The sequence below is a fragment of the Eumetopias jubatus genome, unplaced genomic scaffold (genome assembly GCF_037043125.1).
Source record: "Eumetopias jubatus isolate StellerSeaLion01/CBP00866 unplaced genomic scaffold, mEumJub1_p1.0 scaffold_10, whole genome shotgun sequence".
Lineage (NCBI taxonomy): Eukaryota > Metazoa > Chordata > Mammalia > Carnivora > Otariidae > Eumetopias > Eumetopias jubatus.
Genome location: NW_028274816.1, coordinates 107,446,618 through 107,463,691, shown reverse-complemented (window position 1 = coordinate 107,463,691; position 17,074 = coordinate 107,446,618). Strand labels below are relative to the sequence as shown.

Below are 17,074 nucleotides of genomic sequence, written 5' to 3'. Positions count from 1 at the left end.
ACAGGAGAAAGAGAAACCAGTAAGAGACAGCGGGCGACAGATATTAATTCAGCACCTGCTGGATACCAGGGCAGTGTGCTCTGTGCTGTGTGGCGGGTCTGTTACAAGGGCCGTGGAGTCAGTGGGGTTAGGAGAGGGCACCTTGGGCTGGATGTTGAAGGTGTAGAAATTCCCAGGGGGCAGCCGGCTTGGCCAGGAGAGTAAGCTGTTATCTCCTGGGTCAGGCCAACCTGGGCACCTGCTGGGAGAATCAAAGATGGTGTAGGTATGAGAGACGAGGTGCAGGCGAAAGGCTGGAGAAGCAGGCACCTGAAGAACTGTTTGATAAAGTGGAATGATTGTGGGCTTTGGAGCCAGACTTCTGGGTTCTAATTCCACCTGTGTGGCTTTGGGTGAGAATCTGAACCTCTCTGAGTTTCCAGGTCTCACCCTTTGTGAAATTGGGCTAGTGCCTACTTGGCAGGGTTGCTGGGAAAATTTCAAGAGAAAATGCATATGAAAGCACTTAGCATAGTTTCTGGTACTGGGAGCATCCTAAAAGTAAATTTTCTGAATTTTCTGAAAAGTAAAGAGGAGGCTGCTGCTGGAGGGGGCAGATACACTGGGAGGTAAGTATGGAAAGCAGCAGGAAAGTTTTGGCCTCTGTGAACTAGAAACTGATGTGCCTTTTGGAACCCAGCTGTTTTTATTTCTTGCGGGGAGCTCCAGCATGCTAGATCTGGCCCAGCCCATCAGGGAAGCCCCAGGTTCATCTATTAAAAAAAAAAAAGGGTTGGTTTTGGCGTGGGCAGTGGAATAACAGGATGTGGGATGATAGCTAAAGGGTATGGAGTTTCTTTTTAAGGTGATGAAGAGGTTTAAAATGGACTCTGGGAAACAAATGTAACATTGTGTGTTAACTATACCTCAATGAAAAAAATTGACTTAGGGGTTGATTGCACATATCTATGAATATACTAAAAACCATCGAATAGGATACTTTTAACGGGTGAATTGGATGGTATGTGCAATTTTATCTTAACAAAGCATTTATTGTTTTAAAAATTTTATTTACTTGAGAAAGTGAAAGAGCATGCACAAGTTGGGGGGGAGGGGCAGAGGGAGAGGGAGAAGCAGACTCCCCGCTGAGCAGGGAGCCTAATGCCGGGCTGAATCCCAGGACCCCAGATCGTGACCTGAGCGAGCGAAGGCAGATGCTTAACTGAGCCACCCAGGAGCCCCAGCTTTTATTGTTTTAAAAGGAATACTTCTTGCTGGACTAATCTGACAACAATGTGAAAAAGCAACGAGTATACCTTTAAAAAAAAAAATTGGGTTGGTATCTCAAAGGGATCGAATGAGGATTAAATTAAGTAGATAATGCACGCCAAAGTGCTTAGCACTATCGTGACAAGGAGTGGGAGGTCTGAAAGTGCCTCCTCCTTTCTCCATCCCAGAGTGGCTGCCAAGAGAGCACGCCAGCAAGAGACCAACCAAAGAAAACAGAGAAGCTCTTTATGCCAAATCACAAAGACGGGAGTGTGGGGGAAGGGCAGGGAGGGCCTGGGAGGACCCCCAGTCCCTTATTCACAGGTTTAGATGTTGTTCCATCTGCTCTCGAAGTTTGAATTTCTGGATCTAGAGGAAAAAGAAGAGAGTGAGAGCCAGGCTCGGGGCCTCTGCCAGCAACAGTGACCAGCTGGCTTGGTTTGCCTGAGACTGAGGAGTTTTTTTAGGGTAAAGCCAGGAAAGTTTGGGACAAACAGGCATGAGCTACTTGGTCATCCTACTGCCAGCTTCTGGACAGACTCTTTTGCCCACTGCTGAGGGAGGCATAGGTGGGGCCACCTAGGCCTTCTGGGAACCTAGGACCCCAGGCCACCCTGCCCCCCTCTGGTCCCTTTACACACCTTTCCTGAGACGGTGAGGGGGTAGTTTGTGACAAACACGACATATCGGGGAATCTTGAAGTGGGAGATCTGCAGACCAGAGGGAGATAAAGTGTGAGGCTGGGCGAGGTCATAGGTTTAGGGAGATGGGGTGCAGGTGAAACCTGGGACAGTGGGACCGTGGACGGGCTGGCTGGCAGGGAGAGAGGGCTGAAGAACGAAATAACATCAGCTTGGGGCGGTTGAGGCTCCCACCTTCCCTTTGCAGAAAGCCTTGATCTCCTCCTCCGTAGTCTTTTCTCCCTTCTTCAGGCGAATGCAGGCACAGACTTCCTCCCCCATCCGGTCATCCTTCACTCCCACCACCTTCCCGAGCCAGAGACATTTATTAGATACTGCCATGCCCATCCCCGGTTCCTGTTCCTGGGGGCTCACCTGGGCTCACCTGGCCTGGGTGCCTCACCTGCACTTCCTGCACCTGCGGGTGTGTGTGGAAGAAGTCCTCGAGCTCCGCGGGGTAGATGTTCTCGCCGCCCCGGATGATCATATCCTTGGAGCGGCCGACGATCTTGCAGAAGCCCTGCTTGTCCATCACGGCTATGTCTCTGTGAGGAAAGCCCAGGAATGGCCTCTCACCTCTGCTTCCTCTGACTGGCTCGCTCCCTTATTCGTCAGACATTTATTGAGCACCTACTGTGTGTCTCGCACTGCTCTAGGGTCTGGGGGATACGGCACGAACAAGACATTCTGTAGATACGCTTTTCATGGAGGGTTTCTTTTCTTTTTTTTTTTTTTAATCAATCGGGTCTCAGTTCAAACACGTCTACCTTACAGAGGCTTTCTCTGATCCCCCCCGAGTCTAAGAGAAGCGCCCCTCTCCACCACTGCCACTTTCTTTCCTCTGACCCTATTTTACTGTCTTCATGGTGTTTAGACAGGTGGAGAGTAAGAGCAGGACCCTCCTCTTGCCTCCCCTCGGACCGCCAGCGTCCAGAACAGCAGTGGCCCTGGGAGGCACGTGATGAGAACTTGTTCAGGGGACAGATGAGTGAGTCTTGGCTCAGATTTTGCAGACACTGTTCTCCCTGTTGTAGTTTAATGTTTCCAGCTCAGCTTCAGACCGCCCGCCCCCAACCCACCCCCACCGCCCCCAGCCTCTCCGAGGCCCTGGGCTGCCTCCTCACCCTGTCCGATACCACTTGTCCTGTCCAATCGTCTCCTCGGTCTTCTGGGGCTCGCCCCAGTAGCCCAGCATGACACAGTACCCGCGGATGCACAGCTCTCCGGGCGTGTTCAGCTCCACCAGCGTCCCCGTGTTCACGTTCACAATCTGGGCCTGGGACGGGAGCAGCCTCAGGCTGGGGCCTCCTGCGCCCTCACCTCAGGAGGGAGGGGGGGCCCTTGGGGACGGGGGTGGAAGGGGCTTTGCTTTTCCACCCCCTGGCTCTGCTCATCCCGATCCAGGGAAGGGAGCGGATCCCCCAGCAGCCAGACACGTGAGCTGGGCTGGAAGAAGGGTGCAGGCAAGGAGCTGAGGGGAAGCGGAGGGGGCGGCCGCTGGTGCAGAGGACGAGGCCCGTGGAGGGCCAGGCCAGCTGAAGAATTACAAACTCTGCAGAAGAGAAGGAGTCTCCTCTTATTTCCCATCAAGCAGCAACTAAGGAGGCTGGGGAGCCGGTGTGGCAGGGCCATGGGGACAGGAGAAGGCAGAGTTGGAGAGCCCTAGCACAGAAAGGAGCCACAGCCAACGTGCAAGGAAAGCCTGGTCTGTGTGCCTCGGGAGCTGCATCTGGGAAATGGGGCGAACTCCGCTTGCCCCTGTCTACCTTGCAGGTGGGCACCCCGGCGAGTGGCAGTGAGACTGTCAGACACCTGGGAAGGGGCTAATGCCACTGCACACTCACCCCATGGAGCGGGGCAGGAGCAGTCTGCCCCAGGATGGTGGCGAGCCTCCGCGGAAGGGCTGCGTGGGCAATGACCCCAGAGGGGCCAGGGCACAAGGAGGCAGGGGAAACCAGGTGCAGGCTGGCATCAAGCACCCGTGTTGGGGCAGGCAAGGAGCCATGGCTGGGAATTTCAGAGGGAGAGATGCTCTGGGTCAGCCTTCAAGGTGCAAGGGGCCCTCAGAGGGACGGGCTGCTTGGGAAATGGAGTGTTTATGCCAAGCAAACAGAGGTGCTCTGCGGAAGGCGGGGCGGAGCAGGGGGGAGGCTATGGGAGAGAAAGAGCTATGTAGGAAAAATCTCTGCTCTGGCTCCTCTTTGAGGCTGTCCTGACTGCCCTGAGACAGGCAGTGGGCCTTGGCAAAAACACACCTCAGACAGGAAGGGAGGCTGCGGGGTTCAGCCGGCGGCTGCTCACGGCCAGTGCCCCAGCTCTTCCCTCTCAGGCCTCAGCCCACGAGGGAGTGTACGGCTCTCTAATTGAAGACAATAAACGTCCACAGGGAATGCACCCAAGCTGAGTGATAGGAGGTGGGGTCTGAAGGGCTGGGGCTGGGGCTCACCTCTGTGTGAGGCATAATTCTGCCCACGCTTTCTGCCTTCCGCTCCACAGTGTCCTCGGTGAAGTTCATGAAGGTCACAGGGCTGTTCTCAGTGGTCCCATAAGCCACCTAGAGGATTGGGGCAGGGTGTTTGGAGGGAGCCCTGGGGCTGCAGAGGGGAGGGCGAGCTACCCTGGAGGAATGGGAAGGGACCCAGGAGAAAGTGAGGCAGCTGAGTGGTGGGAACTGAGGCGTTTGGGCAGAGGGCAGGGGTCCGGAGGCAGAGGCATTGGGGTGCTGAGCTGACTAGCTCAACTAGCAGGGTCCCCAGGTCTGAATTAAAATTGAGATCAGGGAAGCCATTCTTTCCCAGTCAGCGCCGTTTCCCAGCTTCCTGGACCAGCCACATGCCTGAGCCTGTGGTTCCCTGTGTTACTGATGCCCCCGCCTTCTCTCCCTCAGCCCTAGGCCGTCTTAGCACCCCCTTCCTGATCTCAGACTGCAACATCCCCTGCCCCTCCCTTCCAAACTGAAGGTCTCATAAACTTGATGAGAAAGCCAGCCCACCTGGGCCTAGCTGGGAACTGTGCAGATACAAACCACCCGAAACCTGGGATCAATGCCTGGCCTTGGGGTGGGTGATCCCCAAGCTTTGGAGAGTTTCCTGTAAATTGACTTCCATCAAAATGCAAAATGTAGCCAAAGCAAGGGTTTAAAAGCCAGTGGCACGCTCACCACCTAACACTTCTAGTGGTTGGAACATCCTGAGCAACAGAAAACCAGAAGCCAGCCTTGGAGGAGCCTTAAATACCACCAGGGAATGTTCTGAGCCAACTATGAACCCCCTCTGGAGGCAATGGGTGAAAGGAGCTTGGGAGAGGGGCTAGCTCCTGATCAGCAAAGACAACAGACCTTTGTCCATCCTCCACCCCACCCCCCACCCCCAGTTTCTTTTGTGTTAGCTGGCACCCTGCTGGGGTCTGGCCCCGCCCCTCCCCCTCTCAAACACAGACAACAACCCCGACTAGGCAGCCCAGAGCTCAGACCCTGCCTGCCTCCCTTCCCCTTTCCACAGGAATCCGGACACCGTGGCTGGCAAGTGGACACAGAGACCTGGTCAGCCGCGGCAGGGCTGCCCACAGGACCAGAGCCATCCAGGGCTGGTCCCTGGTAGCCAGGACCTGACACTGCCCCCCCCCATAGTCCTGGGGCCACTGCCCAGGTGTGGCCTCTGCCAAGTACACCTTGGCGCCACTCTGGCCACCACCCTGTGAGACCCCTCAGGGGCAGGTCCTGACCACTGGGGGTGGGGATGAGGAGATGGAAATATTTTAGGGAGATGAAGGGTGGGGAGAGGGGTGGGAAGGGGGTAGATGGTGCGACTGTGCTCCTTCAGTTGTCCCCACTCGTGGCCTGTGGTCGTCAGGTGTGTCTGTGAGTTCTGCGGGTCGCCCCCCCACTCCCCGCCCCTGTTCCCACATTTCTGGTTAGCCTTCAACCGTGGAAAAAACGGGACAGGAGTGCCGGGGGCAGAAATTCAAGCCCGGGGCGGGAGAGCAGCTCCTGCGGCGGGGAAGGAGCGCCCATCTCCTTAGGGTTGGCCCGCTGTCCAGCCGGAAGGGGGAGCCCGCCGCCAGCGCGGCTCTCACGCTCGGCCGGCGCCGCACAACAGTGCCATTAAAGCGCCGCCGGCCGGCCGACCGCGGCGAGACTCGCGTCCGGCCGTCCGGCCCCGCTTCCTCTCTCCCCGGGGCCAGGGCGCCGCGCCGAGTGTGCATGGGGGGGGGGGGTGGTGGCATGGGGGCGCGAACTTGTGCAAACAAGTAAGTTCGGGAACGCCTCCCTCTCCGGTGTAAACTCGGGGCTCTGGAGGCACCCGTACCCCCAGCCCCCAAAGGATGGGGAAAGGAGGTGGGGGATCGGAAGGGAGGCAGGATCTGAGCGCAGGGAGAAAGGGGGCCCCCCGCACGGTCCCCAGCTGGGGGCAGGGCCCCACCCCTCCCCGTCGAGGGCGGGGGCGCATCTCTGGGCGGGAGGGAGTTAAGCCTGGTGGCCTGGATGCTCCACGTAGGAGCTGGCTCCGGCTGCCGGCTGCGGTCAGGGCCACCGTATAAAGAGGGCGGGAGCCCGGAGCGCCGAGGACTTGCCGCTACCCGCGCCCCACCGCCGCTGCCCCCCAGGCCCCGGCCCCAGGTGTCCCGGCCATGGCCCGTCCGATGCTCTTGCTCAGTCTCGGCCTCCTGGCCGGCCTCCTGCCGGCACTGGCCGCCTGCCCCCAGAACTGCCACTGCCACGGCGACCTGCAGCACGTCATCTGCGACAAGGTGGGGCTGCAGAAGATCCCCAAGGTGTCAGAGAAGACCAAGCTGCTCAACCTGCAGCGCAACAACTTCCCGGTGCTGGCCGCCAACTCGTTTCGGGCCATGCCAAACCTCGTGTCGCTGCACCTGCAGCACTGCCAGACCCGCGAGGTGGCGGCCGGCGCCTTCCGAGGCCTCAAGCAGCTCATCTACTTGTACCTGTCCCACAACGACATCCGCGTGCTGCGCGCCGGCGCCTTTGACGGCCTGACCGAGCTCACCTACCTCTACCTGGACCACAACAAGGTGACCGAGCTGCCCCGGGGGCTGCTCTCCCCGCTGGTCAACCTCTTCATCCTGCAGCTCAACAACAACAAGATCCGTGAGCTGCGCGCTGGCGCCTTCCAGGGCGCCAAGGACCTGCGCTGGCTCTACCTGTCAGAAAACGCACTCAGTGCGCTGCAGCCCGGTGCTCTGGACGACGTGGAGAACCTCGCCAAATTCCACCTGGACAGGAACCAGCTGTCCAGCTACCCCTCGGCGGCTCTCAGCAAGCTGCGGGTGCTGGAGGAGCTGAAGCTGTCCCACAACCCCCTGAAAAGCATTCCTGACGGTGCCTTCCAGTCTTTCGGCAGATACCTGGAGACCCTCTGGCTGGACAACACCAACCTGGAGAAGGTGAGCTGCTGGCCGCAGGGCTCTGCCCTGGCTCCTCTTCTGCCTCGAGGCTCCTCTTCTGCCTCGAGGCTCCGCGGGTCTGGGGCCACGGCTGGGCACCATCCCTTCTCCCCGAAAATTGCTTCTGTCTCTCTGGCTAGCTCCAAGGAGAGGAGCTCTGCCACCTCTGTCCCTCATCTTGCCTCATCCGCACCCTAAAGCCTGCCCTGCTGTCCCTGTCCCTAGTCTGAGCCACTGCCCTCTGAGGCTTCCCACTTATAGACGGAGCTGGGGCTGCCCTGGCCCCAGCGATGGCCCCTAGGAGGCATGTCCAGTGCTCCTGAACCCCCTGCTGTGGGCAGGAGCCCCCTCTTCCTGTTGGGCCTTCCATGCCTCCTCTGCTGTATTTTTCCTGTCTCCAGGAAACCTACCACCCCATAAAGGAAGGTTTGTTTATTGAGAAGCTTTCCAGAGGAGCTGGGCAAATCAGGCCCACAAAGAGACCCTGTTCTTGGTGGGGGGTGTCCATGTGTGCTGAGGTGGGGTGGGGGACTGGGGGGTGAGGGGAAAGCAAACAGCGGAGGAAGAAGACCTCCATGTCCCCCAGAGGCCCTGGCGAATGTCCCTCAGAGGCCCTGGCGAATGTCCTCCCTCTTCCCCAGCTCACACACATCCACACCGCACCGCATTCCCAGGTCCATTTCAGCTGAGTGGGGCCCAAGGACCAGGGGCTTCCCCAGGTGGCAGGGAGGGCACTCAGGGCCTCCACGAAGGGGCAAAGGCGAGAGCCACATAGCACCGTCAGCCTTTGGCACAAGACTCCAGGTGTCTCCCCACGGAGAAGACTGGCTGTGCCTCACTATCTCCCAGAGCACTGACGGCCCTTTGCCCACCCTGGTCACCAGACGCATCTTCTGGCTGCAGCCTTGCTCAGTCCTTTCTGCCCTGTGATACCCAGATGGGGCTGCCTGGGGTTGGGGCAGAATCCCTCCTCGGGACTGGAAAATCACTCTGTGTACAGGGGCTTCGGCCAGGAGGTTTGGGTGGGGACCAGGGCAAGGTGTAGAAGACCGTCATCAGAACAGTCTGGTTCCAGGGAACTTCACACCCCTCCCTGAGCCACAGGGCACAGGGATGAGGGCAGAACCATACCTGGATGGCAGCCAACCTTTGTCCGGGGGGATGGAGCCCGCCTGTCTTCAGCCCCGGGCCCCTCCAGAGATAAAGTCAGAGTTCCCTGTGGCCCACCGGTGCCAGAGTGGCCTTTTAGTGGGGAGCAGGGACTGATCTGGGGCAGGGGAGGCCAGGCAGAACTGTGATGCCTGGGCCAAGATGTGGGCACCAATAGAATGTTTCCTCTGGAGCCATCCAGCCTGGCCAAAGTCTCTACCAAGGAGGCTCCACAAATAGCCTCTGGCAAGCAGTGAGGGAGGGAGCAGTGAGGACAGAGCTGAGGGAAGTCCCAGGACCCTGGGGCTGCGGGGAGCCTGGGCCCATTGCCCATCCCACCAAACACTGACCAGCTTCACCGGGTGCCAACTCGGGCTGCTGGAGCCAAACTCTGGCTGCCTCCCCAGTCCCAGTGTTTGTGCAGGGAGCGTGGTGCCAGGGGAAGAGGAGCTGGGTGTGGTCCTGCCGCTACTGTTTACTTGCTAGTGTGACCCTGGGCAAGAGACTTGACAGCCCCCCCGCCCCCCTCCCCCACCCCATCTGCATTTTGGAAATACAAGCACCTATCTCAGTAGGTGGTTGTACGGATCAGATCATCTGAGACACCCTAGTCACGCTGAAAGTCCTCAAGGAGCCACTGCCCTCTGGGACCATAGGGCTGGGAGAGGCTGGACCCTGGGGCTGGGGTGCTCACTCCTGTCCTCCTCACTCCCCAGTTCTCAGACGGCGCCTTCCTGGGTGTGACCACACTGAAACACGTCCATCTGGAGAACAACCGCTTGAACCAGCTGCCCTCCAACTTCCCCTTTGACAGCCTAGAGACCCTCACCCTCACCAACAATCCCTGGAAATGTACCTGCCAGCTCCGGGGTCTTCGGAGGTGAGAACACCCCCCTGCAGTCCCCCAGAATGCGCTCTCATGGGATGAAGCAGAGATACCCCGGCCCCGCATGGAGACATCTGGGCCCTATGTCCTAGATCTGCTGCCTAGTAGGTGTGGGAGCCCAGGAGTTTGGCACATGAAGATGACGGTTCCAGGCCATCCTAGAGATAAGTCCATCCTGGCCCCCTGGCTCGCTGTCCCCTCCCCGAGCACTCCCACCTCTCTCCCCCAAGCCCAGCGACTCTCTGTCTCTCTAGGTGGCTGGAAGCCAAGACTTCCCGCCCTGATGCCACTTGTGCCTCGCCCGCCAAGTTCAAAGGCCAGCATATCCGTGACACGGACGCTTTCCGCGCCTGCAAGTTTCCCACTAAGAGGTCCAAGAAAGCCGGCCGCCATTAAACAGGTGGGGGACGGGTGGGCAGGTCCCCCATTCTCTTCTCGGGGATTCTAGCAAGGGAGGAGGGTGTCCCCACAGACCCTCCATTTGTGTAGGGAGAGGAGGGGAAGGACAGGGGCTCCCCTTCTAAAGGGGAAAATGACACTGCCTGGGACTCCCCCCATTCTCGGCCAGCCTTGTCTGGGTTGTTGGACTCCTGACACTGAACTTTGCCTCACCACAGGTCTTGACCCAGCCGGTCCTGGTGACCGGCCTCTGCCTTCAGCGGAAGAAACTACTGACCTTCCCACCTCTGACCCCCACCTTCTCCCCACAGCCTCTGCTGGCGCCAGAGCTGTCCACATCTAGATACGTCCTGGCAGGGGGGCTCGGGCGCTCCAGCACGAACCCAGCTCCACCTGCTGGTGAGAGCTCCATCACGCCTGGCCCCACCGCCATGGCTCCTCTCAGAGACGCTGCTGCCAAGACCCCAAGTCCTTCAGAACCAGAACAGGGCAGCCATCAGGACGGCCACCCTTCCAGAATCCTCTTCCCCTCTGCTCCCCTTTACCTTGCCATTTGGAAACAAACATCAGATCCTTGCCCCACCCCTTGCTTCCAGAAACGGTCTTGAGCCCATACCCCAGCTCCGCCAGCCCCCCACCCCCCACCTGCCAGGACACTCTAGCAGGACACTGGTGCTTTGCCGCATACCCTCCCATGCTGCACTTCTTTCCCAGATTTCCATGAATACAAATTTATGTATATGTAATATTTACTCCCCTGTCACCTATTTTTTTTTTTTTTTAAGATTTTATTTATTTATTTTTGCAAGAGAGTGAGTGAGCATGCATGAGCGCGGGGAGGGGTAGAGGGAGAAGCAGAATCCCCCGCAGAGCAGGGAGCCCGATGCTGGACTCGATCCCGGAACCCCGGGATCCTGACCTGAGCCGAAGCCAGATGCTTAACCGATGGAGCCACCCAGGTGCCCCCTGTCACCTATTTCTATGATTGGCCAGCTGCCAATAGGTCAGACTTTCTGACATCTGCTTTCTGGAAGGAGGGCCAGCTGAGAGGGTCTTCCTTGGAGATCTGGTCTGAGCTCCTCCCACACCCACCTGTTCGCACCCCAGCGCGGCCTGCCTCCTGCCCACAGCCCCCACCCAGCCTCCGCCCACTCACCACCAGGTCCTTCATGTTCAGCTTGTCAATGATGGCTCGGATCAGCTCTGGGGGTGCCGGGGACCCAGCAATCACACCTGAATCAGAGAGAGGACTGACACAGCTCCCCGCTTCTCCAGGCCCAGTGGACCCCCTTCACCTGCAGCTCCTTCTAGAGAAGAACGTTCCCCTCTGACCCTGGACTTATTCCTACACCTGGCAGCTGGCCTTGGGCTGGTGTCCAGGGACACTGAGGATTTGCCTCCCTCCCACCCACTTTTCTACAGTGAGCTTTTTGCCCCCTAAATAAAAGGCTGGGCACATATCTAGCTCAGCAATCCTGGCCTGGCCACCCTTGGCCCTACCCTACCTCCACGCATGGCCGAGATGTCATAACTGGAGAAGTCTGGCTGGTTCAGAATGTCCACAAACATTGTGGGGGTGCCATACAGTAAGGAGCCTCTGTGTAAGGTGGGGGGGGTGTCTCAAAATCAGGCTTGGAAGGGGAAGGGAACTCCCTCTTCTCACCCATCCCACCCTGAAACTGCAGTAAGGGCCGAGGCTGCATATTTGGGAAACAAGGAGAAGCTCTTTGGAGGCAGGAACCGGTCCTCCCATGGGAGTCTCCCACTACCCCTGGTCTCCATTTCTCTGGGCTGAAGGGAGGAGACATCTCCAAAAGGGATCAGGGCCCAGGAGTGAGGAATAGGAGGGTCTCATCAGCCCCTGGGGGGGGGGCTGCCCACTGATGCCCACCTCTCTTTGCTGATGGCCTCCAGTGCCTTCTTGCCATTGAAGGTCGGAGAGGGTAGGATGAGGGTGGCGCCATACATCATGCTCACCATTGTGCCCCCCACAGAACCCAGGCAGTGGTACAAGGGGCTGGGCACGACCATCCGTGATTCCTCCGGCATCTGGGGTTGGAGGCGGGAAGCCGGTTCTATCCGGAGCCCAAAGCCCCAGGCGCCAGTTCGTCTAGCCAGCAGGGGGAACCCAACAAGACCCCCCCCAACCGCCCCCTGCAGGGCCTGGGCTAGGCCCCTCACCTTCAGGTGCATCCTCAGCCGTTCCCCTATCAGGTTGGAGTTGTTGACAATGTTGTAGTGGGAGAGGGTGGCCCCCTTGGGTCTGCCTGTCGTCCCCTGATAAGACAAGCAGGTGATGCTTGGCCTCCTGCTCCCCATCTCCTTCCCCGCTCTGGGCCCCTGTGTGGGAGAGCCCTGGAACGGGGCGTCAGGAGACGGGGACTACTGCCCCAGATCCATTCATTCACTGAACACATGTTCACTGTTCAGCAGGCGCGTGCACGGTGCCAGGTGTTAGGATCCAGAGGTGTGGAAGGTAAGGTCTCTGTCCTTATGCCACTCATAAGGTTGCTCAGAGGACTCTGTGGCCCACCAGCAGATTCCCACTCTGGGCCTCAGTTTCCTCATCTGCTAAATGAGGAGGCAGATCTATCAGCTCTGGCCTGTGCCGCCAGTGCATCTGGCCCTGGGCTGAGGATGAGAAGGCGAGGGCGGGGGGCATGTGACAAGGACACCAGTGGCTGATGTTTTCCAGAGCAGAGAGGACAGCGAGGGCCAGCCCCAGGAGGAGAGTGTCTGCACTCCGGACCTCCTTGGTCTTGGGCAAGGGTCACAGGGGTGGGCAGGGGGTAGCATGCCAGCCTGGAGACCTCTGCCCTACCGAGGTGAACTGGATGTTGATGGGGTCATGGCAGGACAGGAACTGCTGGTTGTACCGGAGCCGGGCCAGATGCTGCTCTTTGCCTCCAGAGGCCACCACCTCATCCAGGAGCAAGGTCCCCGGCAGAGGGTCGTCCACCGAGATGACCGTGGTCAGGTCTGGGAGCCTGGCGGTTGGGAGGGTAGCGAGAGTCAGAGCCTAGGGAGACATGAGCCTCATCCCTGAGGGCGCGGGGGCCAGGGGGCCACACCATGCACCCTTCCCAAGGGGGGACACCCTCACCTCTGACTCTTCAAGTCTCCTGGCTGGGCCTTCTCCAACTCTGGACAGACCTGCTTCAAGATGTGATAGTATTGCTGGGTCTTGAATTGCTTGGGGAAAGCGAGGGCTTTGCAGCCTACCTGTGGAGGTGGAGCCCCGCCCCCCCAGCACGGTCAGCAGGGGGCTCCAGGCGGGGGCTCTGGGGTAATTCTAACAGTTACTCTCGCTCACACACGCACACCACCTCACCCAGGTGCTACCGCCCTGACACACGCATGTGCCACCTCAACACACGCCCCAGCCTTGTGTCTGACCAACCACCCTCTCCTCCCACCCACACAGACCCAAGCAAGGACAGACTCTGGGTGTCCCCCACCTGTGCATGCCTCCCCTAGGAGCGGGTCCTACCTTCTTGAGGGCATACTCCAGCTCCATAGCCTGATAGGCTGGGTTCACGGACACCTGGTGGAGACAGCAAGGGGATGTCAGTCAGTGTCTTGGCTCGATCCCGTCCCTCTCGCCGCCCCTCCGTTCTTAGGAGGCACAGAAACACCATGTGGTCAGAGGCAGTGCCCTACACGTCCGGGCCTCCTTTGGGGGCTTCAGAAGAAAGCGCTACCCTCTGGTGGTTTGGGGGCCGAGGAGCCGGGGAGTCCCCCTGAAATATGCACTCCCTACACACCCAGCTGCGCCGGGCAAGCCCCTGCTCACCAGAATGATGCCCGCCTGAGCGGTGGCCAGCTGCATGAGCACCCACGCGTAGGAGTTGGGTCCCCACATGCCCAGCCGGTCGCCCTTGCAGAGGCCGATACTCAGGAGCCCAGAAGCAGCTTTGTCCACCTGGTGTAAACAGGGCATGAGGGGTGAGATGCGGGCGAGCAGGAAGGGGCCCATGACTCCCACCGCAGCCCTTGGCCCAGGGGTTCCCAACAGAACCCGCTGGGAACGAGGGACAGGCAGATTTCCAGGCCACATTGGGCCTGGGGCTATGCATAGTTAACAAGCATCCCAGGAGGGAGCGGTGCAGGTGACATCAGGTGCAGGTGGCCCCTTCTGCCTCAGCCCTGTGCCGTTCTCCTGCCATCCCCTGGGGTCCTCAGGCCGCCCCAGCCCCCTGCCCCACAGCCAGCTTCGGCCCCTGCAGCTCTACCCAGCCAGTGCAGCCTGGGGGCTAGCACCTGCCTACTTCGGGGGTTCAAGACCAGGACCCACCTCCTCCTTGAGCTGGGCAAAGGTCAACCTGATGTTTTCCTGGGGGACGACCAAGGCCTCTCTGTCAGGGACCCTCTGTGCTGTGGCTTCCAGGCACCGCCCCACAGTCTCGTGGATAAGACTAGGTTTTGTGAGGCCCTGGACGTAGCTGAGGCCTCCAATGGGCAGGGGGATGGTGTTATCCGCCTCTCTGGAACTGTGGGGAGACAGGGTTGTGTGGAGCTGGACTCCATCGTACCAGGCCGGGCCTCGCTGGCACCCAGGGCTGGTAGGGGGGTTGCTTACAACGTGGGAGGGGCTGCTTCAGAAACGGCCTGCCCCTGCCCCAACCCTATCCCCGTCCCCAGGAACCAGGACCCAATAGAAAGGCTCAGTCATTCTGTAACTCTCAAACTGTACTCAAAACAAAACAAAAAACAGAAAACAAAAAACCCAAAACAAAACAAAAAACCTATTAATTATTTTAAAAACAAAAACAGAAAAGGCCCCCAGAACTAAAAGTATCACACGGTCGGCTTAGGCCTGTGTGTGTTTGCTGGCCCCTCTGGGGGACAGGGGCCAGGCTCCCGCTGAGGTCTCGTGGGGAGGGGTGCAACAGGTCTCAGACCCTGTTCCCATGAGAGAGGGCGTGGCGTAGGGCCTGAGGACCAATGCGAGCACAAGCAGGGGCAGTGGCAGGCAGAGGGAGAAGCAGGCTCCTTGCTCAGCAAGGAGCCCAACGTGGCATTCGATCCCAGAACCCTGGGATCATGACCCAGCTGAAGGCAGATGTTCAACCAACTGAACCACCCAGGCACTCCTCTATTTTTTTTTAAATAGGCTCCACGCCTAGGGTGGAATTCATGACCCTGAGATCAAGACCTGAGCTGAGATTAAGAGTTGGACAATTAACTGACCAAGTCACCCAGGAGCCCAGACTTGGTTAATCTTTTTTTTTTTTTTCCTGGTTAATCTTTTTAAAGGATTGTGGTGAGACACCTAGGCCACGTGGTTCCTGCATGTGAGCTGGGGCAGAAAACAGCCCAGACAGCAGGGCTCTAAGGTCCCATGAGGCCCCACACCCTATCATCCACAGGCTGACAAACCTAAAGAACTGTTGAGCAGATTCCCAATGGCCACTATGACACCCCTCCAAAGGGATTGCATACCCCAAATCCCTACCTCACAGGCATGCGGTCAAGGGCGTGCATGTATGCCCACTGGGAAACAAGCATGCTCTTTTTCTTGGGGTTTGCCAAAGTGATGGTTGTAAGAACAAGCATGTGGAGAGAACCTGCTTAAGAACAAACTGAACACAGGGTTAAGTAGGAAGAGAGAGACAGAGAGAGACAGGAAGACACAGCAACAAACTTCATCATAAGGTTTTGAATCCCTAGGCCCAGCCACATGTGATGTCTGCCTTCCTCTGGACTTTTCACTGCCAAAAGTCAATACATTCCCTCTTTAAATTTAAGCCAGTTTTGGGGGAAAAAAGCCAAATTCCATTTGTAACGACAAGGATAAAGCTGGAGGGGATAAAGCTGGAGGATGCGATGCTAAGTGAAATAAGCTATACGCAGAGAGACAAATATTGCATGATTTCACTTATACGTAGAATCTAACAAATGAGCAAACAAAGATAAATCTGATTTTATTTGCTTACAGCTGGCACATCCTAATATACCTACATTTTTCACATTCAGTGGATGACCAGGGCCCTTGAAGCCCTGGCAGGAGGCCTCCCATAGCCCAGCATCAGGATCAGGAGGCAGCAAAAGGCAAATCTCAGCCACCTTAATGGTTTTGTTGTCAACAGAGCCTGACAACAGGCTTCCTCTTATTCTCACAGTGACCAGGCGTCCTATTTTGTTTGGAACCTGGGTTCCTACTCATTCGCTGTGGATTTCAGACCAGACGGTATCCTTCTGGAAATTCTAGTTGGTAAATCAACAGGTTGATTTACATGCAAACAGACAAACAAACAAACAAAACAAAAAACAGAAAAGAAGTCCATTTCAGTTGTCACATGTATTACATCCCTTATCTTCATGGCAGCTCTGAAAGGTGCTACGACAGAGGCCCCCAGTAAGCCCTTGTCCTTATTAAACCACCCTCTGGGTGTTCAGCTGGCCTTGGCCATGTGGACTCCAGACCACATTCCCAAACTTCCCTCGAAGGTGCTCTGGCAAGGGATATCTACAGAGAGGTACTGTGTGCAACTTCCCTTACCGGGAAGGCGCATCTTCTCTTTGTCCTTCACTGGCTGGAATGTCATCTGGAAGAGAATGGCAGCCATCTTGGGCCACCTGGTGAGCTCAGACACCGCAGAGCCGGAGAAGCTGGAGCTTGACACCCGGGCCACGAGTTGGCCATCTCCCAGAAAAAGAAACTCCCATCTCCTTGAAGCCACGGTGAGAGTGGGTTTCTCTGACATACACTAAGGAAATCCTGAGAAGTGCAGGTGGGCAGCATGAACTCCCATTCTCCAGGTAAAGAGAGTGGAACGCAAAGAGGCCAAGTGGGCTCCTCGGGCTGGTAGTAGCTGGATCTGCCGCGGAGGACCCTCCCCCACCAAACAAATTGGGGAGAAAAAGTGGGTGGGCAATTCTGTTCTTTAGGCTTTGGATGTATCCCCCAGATTGTTGAATCTCCATTTTATTTTTTCCCCCAATTGTTTACTAATTGACGTCAAGAAACGGGGATTGGAGCAGGGCAGGACTGAAGTGGACACAGGCCACTCCTCCAAAGGACTTAAAAGACCTAGAAACTCTGAATGAATGCCCTTTGCTCATAAACATAAGAACCACCAAGTGCAAACAGTTTATTCTACTTCCCTCCTTCTTCAAACACACCCCAAAGGCCTTGGGCAAAAAGAGGGAGCCACTGCTTTTTCTGTTCTTAAACAAAGTGGCAGACATTCCATCTAACCCCAAAAAAGACACCAGAGATTTGCTTTGGGGACAAGTTGTGGTTTTCGTTTGTTATCTTTTTTTTTTTTTTTTTAATTTCGGTGGGAAGTGTAAGGAGTTGGAAGAG

At 57.5% G+C, this 17,074-nt stretch overlaps 2 protein-coding genes across 2 annotated transcripts in view; one reads left to right on the top strand and one right to left on the bottom strand.

Moving 5' to 3' along the window:
* Positions 1 to 1,141: 1,141 nt before the first annotated feature.
* Positions 1,142 to 17,074, bottom strand: part of ACSF2 (acyl-CoA synthetase family member 2) — a 38,624-nt gene continuing 22,691 nt past the window's right edge. Inside the window, exons 2-16 of the mRNA XM_028093702.2 lie at positions 14,060 to 14,255; positions 13,559 to 13,687; positions 13,256 to 13,309; positions 12,869 to 12,987; positions 12,587 to 12,752; positions 11,947 to 12,042; positions 11,657 to 11,814; positions 11,271 to 11,362; positions 10,922 to 10,998; positions 4,375 to 4,482; positions 3,053 to 3,204; positions 2,332 to 2,473; positions 2,124 to 2,234; positions 1,890 to 1,958; positions 1,142 to 1,617 (exon numbers count right to left, since the gene is read on the bottom strand). Of these exons, the coding sequence (XP_027949503.1) occupies positions 1,567 to 1,617; positions 1,890 to 1,958; positions 2,124 to 2,234; positions 2,332 to 2,473; positions 3,053 to 3,204; positions 4,375 to 4,482; positions 10,922 to 10,998; positions 11,271 to 11,362; positions 11,657 to 11,814; positions 11,947 to 12,042; positions 12,587 to 12,752; positions 12,869 to 12,987; positions 13,256 to 13,309; positions 13,559 to 13,687; positions 14,060 to 14,255 (1,720 nt within the window). The 3' untranslated portion in view covers positions 1,142 to 1,566. The remainder of the gene's footprint in view (positions 1,618 to 1,889; positions 1,959 to 2,123; positions 2,235 to 2,331; positions 2,474 to 3,052; positions 3,205 to 4,374; positions 4,483 to 10,921; positions 10,999 to 11,270; positions 11,363 to 11,656; positions 11,815 to 11,946; positions 12,043 to 12,586; positions 12,753 to 12,868; positions 12,988 to 13,255; positions 13,310 to 13,558; positions 13,688 to 14,059; positions 14,256 to 17,074) is intronic.
* Positions 6,558 to 9,762, top strand: CHAD (chondroadherin). Its single transcript, XM_028093703.1, has 3 exons — positions 6,558 to 7,331; positions 9,197 to 9,360; positions 9,621 to 9,762. Exons 1-3 carry the CDS (start codon positions 6,558 to 6,560, stop codon positions 9,760 to 9,762), a joined length of 1,080 nt encoding a protein of 359 aa, XP_027949504.1.